General features: G+C 37.9%; 1 protein-coding gene across 4 annotated transcripts in view; it reads right to left on the bottom strand.

Annotated features, from left to right (window-relative positions):
- LOC111868867 overlaps window positions 1-2,405 on the bottom strand; it is a 10,203-nt gene extending 7,798 nt beyond the window's left edge. For all 4 annotated transcript variants that reach the window (XR_004513488.1, XR_004513489.1, XR_002843578.2 and 1 more), the window contains exon 1: window positions 817-2,405. Coding sequence is in view for 1 of the 4 variants with exons in the window: in XM_023859909.2 (XP_023715677.1) it covers window positions 817-1,036 (220 nt within the window). In the remaining 3 variants the exon portion in view is untranslated. The remainder of the gene's footprint in view (window positions 1-816) is intronic.
- Window positions 2,406-6,752: the final 4,347 nt, after the last annotated feature.

Consider the following 6,752-nt stretch of genomic DNA (forward strand, 5'->3'; position numbering starts at 1 on the left):
TTGACATGAACCTGCATGGTTTATAAATTTTAATCTTAAAAAACAAAATTTTTAAAAAACTTAAAAAAAAAAGAAAAATTAATACCAGGAAGGCTGCTGTGACTGTGAAATGAACATTGTGTACATTGTGTATTTCAGACATTATATGTGTATGTATATAATTTAACACCTACTGTAATAGTAGTTTCCGGAAAAGGTATTCATGACCTCTGAGGATAATCCGTAGGGATGGAAACATGTAAGGATGATGAGTTTTCAAGTGATAAAACTTAAATAGTCACACTGGACGGCGTTGTTTTTGTCTTTGTAATTGTTAGTGTGACGGACCAGAATGAAACAAATCAAATTCATACTCAATTGAGTTTCTTAAAATGAGTTTGCGTACCCTTATGTGGCTGCAGACCGACCGAGCGACCGCCGCTTGTCGGCGAAGTTAGTGCTACGCTTGCGNCTTGGAGGTTGGCAGTTGTAAACGTAATATATGTAACGCTTATACGGATGTATTACATACACAATGGCTGATGTGGTGTTTGGAGGCCCGTTGTTATGTTGTATGTTATTATTTAACATTTGATACCTGGAAATAATGTACCATTGGTAACTATTATTGAATTACTTAGTGATTGTATATGGTATTGACTGAATTATTATGGTAACCATAGCCAAAACATGTAGCAAAATGTATCTCCTAGAGCTACTTACACGCATTATTGATTGTTGTGTTGTGACGGTTTTCAGTAAGAAATAGTATATGGTACACAACAGGATGCAATCAACGGTTGGAAAAAAAAAATACTACTGACTTATGCCTCTTACATGGATCCATAGAGAGGAAGATGCCATGTGGCTCCTGCTCACTCAGAAACTCGACATCCTTCATTGCTGGGAACAGCCACCCTTCACTGATGCCACCATTCCAGGACTGCCAACATGAACAGCACAGATAAAGTTCTACAAATTCTACTTGTAAATGTGAGTGCACCATGAAGTGTGTTAACCAACCCATGAGTGTGCTAATCAAGATGATCCCTGACATTGAGTTTGGAACTACAAGAGGCACTAAACTTTAGTGATGCACAAACTTGCTGGTCGCTCTCCTACTGAACTCATACGCTCCTCACCAATAACTGCTCCTAACATTTCATCTGCTGCAATATCAAGTGACAGCAAAGTCTTGCAAAATCTCGGTATTCTTTACCACTTCAACAGAGTGCCATACCCAAACACAGAAGAAGGCTGGCACTGACACATGAGTGTGTGGCCTTCTGCACTTCCCAGCTTCACGCCCCTTGCCTAGTTCTGCTCATACACTTTGCACCCTATCCTCCGCTACACTGGCCCTACAGCACTCACTCAACAATGGATTATCAGTGAATACTGAAAAATGGTTGGGCCTAATTTGAGGAACTATTCTGCCACTCAGCAAAACTAAGAAACACCTCCATCAGGACAGCAGATCTCTGGAATCAGATGTGTCTGAGGCCTGTAGAATACACACATGGCTACTAAATAAAAAATGTTCAGTCTCAGAAGTGTACAGATTATTCTCATGTTACATACCTCCCACACAGGATGTCATTACAGAACATATAGCAAAGGCAAGGAATCTGTTACGTTTTTGTCTCGCTCTGACATGAGTTGCAATGAGTCTCTCCACAGGCACCTCTCCAGAACTGTCAAACAAGTAGTAACAATTATACTACGCTTACACGATCATTAATTATAATCCATCTACAGGTTGGTTATTCAGATGCCTTTTCAAATGATCTTTTCACTAAGTATTTTGAACGCTGCCTGCAGCCCCACTTTCTTCATACCATGCTGTTCGATAAACTCATTGTTTCCTTGGTACTGACAGGATAACTAAACTGTGGCCTGGGAAGGAGCCCCAACCAGCTAGGATTCCTTACCTCATCCTGTAATCTCAGGACGGAAACAGCCCACAAATGCGAATACTCTACATACTGCCAGCTTCAAACTACAGGAACATATATGATGAACATTACACATGCTGCTGCATACCACAACTGTCCACTTACTGCAAAATCTTATGTCGACACGTTTTGAAAACTTAATACTGAAATTACATACGCCACGCATTTATGAAATTTGGTTTAATTAAATCAAACACTTCCTCTCCATTCCTCCTATCTATGGCTGTAAAGCCCTCACGCACATCCATCCCTGCCTCCAGTGGGATTCCAACCGACAATCCCAGTGGAGGAAAACGTTCCATGATTTAGACGCAATTGCTCCACAATCACCCTCACTTATCATCTGCGGATAGTACAATAGGCCAGAAATGGCCGCAGTACAAAGGACTTAGTCACACCGGTCGCACCCTTCCCACACCCACTAGCAACAATAAAAAAATCATAGACGACTTGTACAACATCAGCCTTCTAATCTTCCTCCATTTATAAAAATGGCTACCGCCATGGAATACCAACTACCGAGGAGTACCTACAGATCCGTGCTACAACTGTCCACGGATCAATTTAGATATAGGTAGCAGTGGTAATATGTGCCATCTATACGCAAATCTTACATTTCATGGCATTAATTCCGGCATCGTTGGCTTAGTTGCCTTCAAATTCACTACTATTCCTCGCGATCGCACGGTTTTAGGGAGTTTTTGCACTTTCGCTTGTCCAGTAGGCCACAGAGTTAGATAGTAGTAGATTAGCTAGAGCTAACCTCAATCACTGCGTCATATTAGAATACAGAGTCCCACAAAACAAATTCAAATTTAGTAAATATACAAAGAGAGCCAATCCAATTATGAGCCCACGTAACTATTAAAAATATCCCTCTACTTGTTATTTTACTACAGCAAGGAAGCTATTCTCTTAAATTCTAATGCTTTTTCAGTATCCCTGTAACATTCTGCTGTCTCTCTGTGATTAAAGCTGAAGCTGGAGCTTCTTAACGCAGGCTGCTGTGAGTGAATTTTGCTTGGATCTTCGAAAACATCAGATCTCCTCACAGAGCCAATCAGGTTTACAATGAACTGACAAGACGAGACACAATGAGTTGAGTTCAAGTTTCTGAGAGTCACCGTTGCCAATGAGATGGGCTGGAAGACATGTCTGTATCCCACCATCTCTAGACAAAAGGGTATGGGGCCATGTCAAAAAACAACACAGCGTGTTTGGAAAGGCAACAGATTCAATCACACACAGCCACACTATGAGTAACTGTATAGCAATTTTGTTGTATATTCAAAGACAGCAAGTACATACACATATGAATTTATGCACTGCAATCAGATACATGACTACAGTTAGCCTAACATTTCTTAGCAGTATGGGCAACAATACACTTTAATATAGTCCACATGGTACAGAAATTTGTTACAATAAGACACATGTTTGCATTCAAACACTTATTAGAAATTGTATTCTAGCATTTTGCTATAATGGTTGAATCACTGTGTGGGTGAAGCATGTTGACTATGTGGTGATGTGACCAATGACTGGTGAAGTTGTACTTACTCAAAATAGGAATTAATCTGCAAGGTAGAAGTTTTTACGCAATATTAATAATACAGGTCCATCAACAATGCAACTATTTTATTCTTTCCCTTTCATTTTCCCATTTTCAACATGTTTTGGCCCAAACTAGTCATCATCAGGTGTCTCAATTTGCCAAAACTCTTATGCTGTATTGAATATCGCTCATTAACTTCACATGTGACTGCAATATTCCATGATATTAATATTGTAGTCACAATCTAGCCAACATTAGTTGAATTACAACATGCCATAATTTACTTTCTATTAAAATTGCATTAGAATTTAAATTTTTGTTTCTTTCTTCTTAAAATTTTGTAAAATTCTTTTTACACCTCACAACATCTACTACAAGAGAGGAAAACACCATATGCTGGTGGAGAGAATGACGTACAGACAAGGGGCAAAAAGTAACAACAACAACAACAACAGGCTTACATATAGAAAACAACAGGCCGCTGCTACACTATAAACATCTAGGGAAAGGATTGAAATATATTGTCTGGACAAGTGGACAGCACCCTAGTGAGGTGAAGAAAGAATTTTACAAAATTTTAAGAAAAAAACATACATTTTAAATTTTAATGATTTTTAATTAATTCTAATAAATAGTAAATTACAGCATATGGTAAGTCAATTAGTGTTAGCTAGATTGTGACTACAACATTAATATCACAGAATACTGCAGTTACATGTGAAGTGAATGAGTGATATTCAGTATAGTATAACAGTTTTGGAAAATTAAGATACCTGATGATGGCGGTCTGGGGCCAAAATACGTGGTAAAAGGGAAAGAATAAAATAGTTGCATTATTGATGNTAGGGAAAGGATTGAAATATATTGTCTGGACAAGTGGACAGCACCCTAGTGAGGTGAAGAAAGAATTTTACAAAATTTTAAGAAAAAAACATACATTTTAAATTTTAATGATTTTTAATTAATTCTAATAAATAGTAAATTACAGCATATGGTAAGTCAATTAGTGTTAGCTAGATTGTGACTACAACATTAATATCACAGAATACTGCAGTTACATGTGAAGTGAATGAGTGATATTCAGTATAGTATAACAGTTTTGGTAAATTAAGATACCTGATGATGGCGGGCTGAGGCCCAAATACGTGGTAAAAGGGAAAGAATAAAATAGTTGCATTATTGATGGAACTGTATTATTAATATTCTGTGTAAAAGTTATAGTAATGCAACAGGATGCTTAAATATATTATTGCAAGGCAGAATTTCCGAATCACAAAACTGTCTTTAGTGATATTTTGAATTGCTTACTGTGGGGCTAGGTGGGGTATAAAGTTTTCTTCCAGCATGCTATACTACCTCATGGTAGATTGTAACATCTGCAGCTGGTTCACACTTGTATCTTGTATTGACTGCATGGAATTCTGAATATTTATGAAACACTTCTAAGTTGTTGACTGGAAATGTTCTTAGAGCCAATAAACACTCCATAGGTAGAATTAGTATATCAGGACTCTTTACTGGTTATCTGCTCTTTGCACCTACATACCTTGATTCTAACAGCCTTCTGTTAAAGCAGACTTTCTCAACTGGTGGTTCCCTGGGACCCTAGGGTTGAGCAAGAAACCACAGGGGAAAAATATATATATAGTTTTCACATTCATGCTTATGTGTGTTAATATTAATAAAGACAACCAAAGCTATCTATTTCCTGTATTTGAAGTTACAAGTTATATCAAAAATAATATTTGCTTATTGCCTTTTTTAATCATTAAAGTTTTCTATGGTTTTTTCAGCATTTAAACAACTTACTTGGCCATTTCAATAATCTTCATAATATAAGACCAATTAATATTTAAATTAATTGGAAATAAGTATGCCAAATTGAAAGAAATAGTTCACTGTAGTCATATTCATTCTTTTTTGTTAACTTGTATCAGAGGCTGCAGTGAATGAAGACAGGCATGAATGGGGGACAGGCATTTGGTGGTTAAAAACACTGTCACAGAGGAATATTGGACCTGCTTGTTATAAACATTGTATAAGGTCGAATTTGTAGGTTGGTTTGTGCGAAGTACTCATATATTTTTGCGATTTTCTAGTTTAGTTATCTATTATGCCATTCTATTTCACATTTTATTAACCCTCATGTTTTACACAAATATCTGATGGTCCTATGTGACGATTTTTGAAGAGGAGGCATGTGATAAAAGAGGGGGGCTTAAGTCCCATCCATATAAACAATTCTGCCAGAGATAGTAATGAAATATCATAAACCTCTGACAAATTTCACTGCATAAATGTAACAACACACACATAAATGGTTTGTCTGCATAATGAAAGCTGTTTATCAGTGGGCTTTACGTGGACTGGTGATTCAGTTTGTCTTGTTCCACTGTGCCTCATCAGTGGCAAATGATTTATAAATGCAACAATTGCTCCAGCAGAATTGAATTGGTTGGGTAGGGCTGGAGATAGTACACAACAGGACTTCCTTACTGCCTGAATACAAAGGAAGAAGTTTGCAGGAGAGGGTATGTTAAATTTGTAAACAAATAAGTTGTAGAGAAAGCTCTGCAGAAACACAAGGGTAGAAACTGACATTTCATGGATGAAAAGCTTACAGTGATTGGGCCATATTGAAACAGTGGATGTAATCAGACGGCATGGTAGGGATTTCGAATTATATGTTAAAAGGCAAACTATCCAAAGGACAACTCAAATCAAGATGGCTTACCCATATGAGTGATGTAGGAGAAACTTGTGGGCTCAAGATGGAGAACTGTTACATTTGGAGGTTTCTCATGCATCAGCTCACTGTTTAATGGAAACCAGACTACAGTCTCAGGAGAGCAGACTCAGGTGGCTTACCCAAGTGGCTGATAATATTACAAATAGAGGAACTGTATGGACAGAGGTGCAAGGTTAAGAATTGTGGGTAGGCCAACATAGTTGGAGGCTTTTAATCGATAAACCCACTGTTTAGTGGACTCAATGATAGCAGAAGAGACACGAGGTACTTTAAAGGAAATTAAATGTTTGGAGTGTTTTCAAACCAGTACAATCATGTGTAAAGTAAAGGTAAAGTTGTCCCTCTGCTTAACTGATTAAGCACTGTGTCATGAAAATATATGACTTTGTCACTTAGTGGAAGCAAGTGGTCATCTCCATGCCCCAGCTGCTTTACCCCTGAGAAAGAGCCCCTGGTCCCAACTGGATAGGAGGCTGGGTGGACCCCAGAGTCAGTCTGGGCACTGGAGTAGAGA

This window comes from Cryptotermes secundus, unplaced genomic scaffold (genome assembly GCF_002891405.2).
Source record: "Cryptotermes secundus unplaced genomic scaffold, Csec_1.0 scaffold523, whole genome shotgun sequence".
NCBI lineage: Eukaryota > Metazoa > Arthropoda > Insecta > Blattodea > Kalotermitidae > Cryptotermes > Cryptotermes secundus.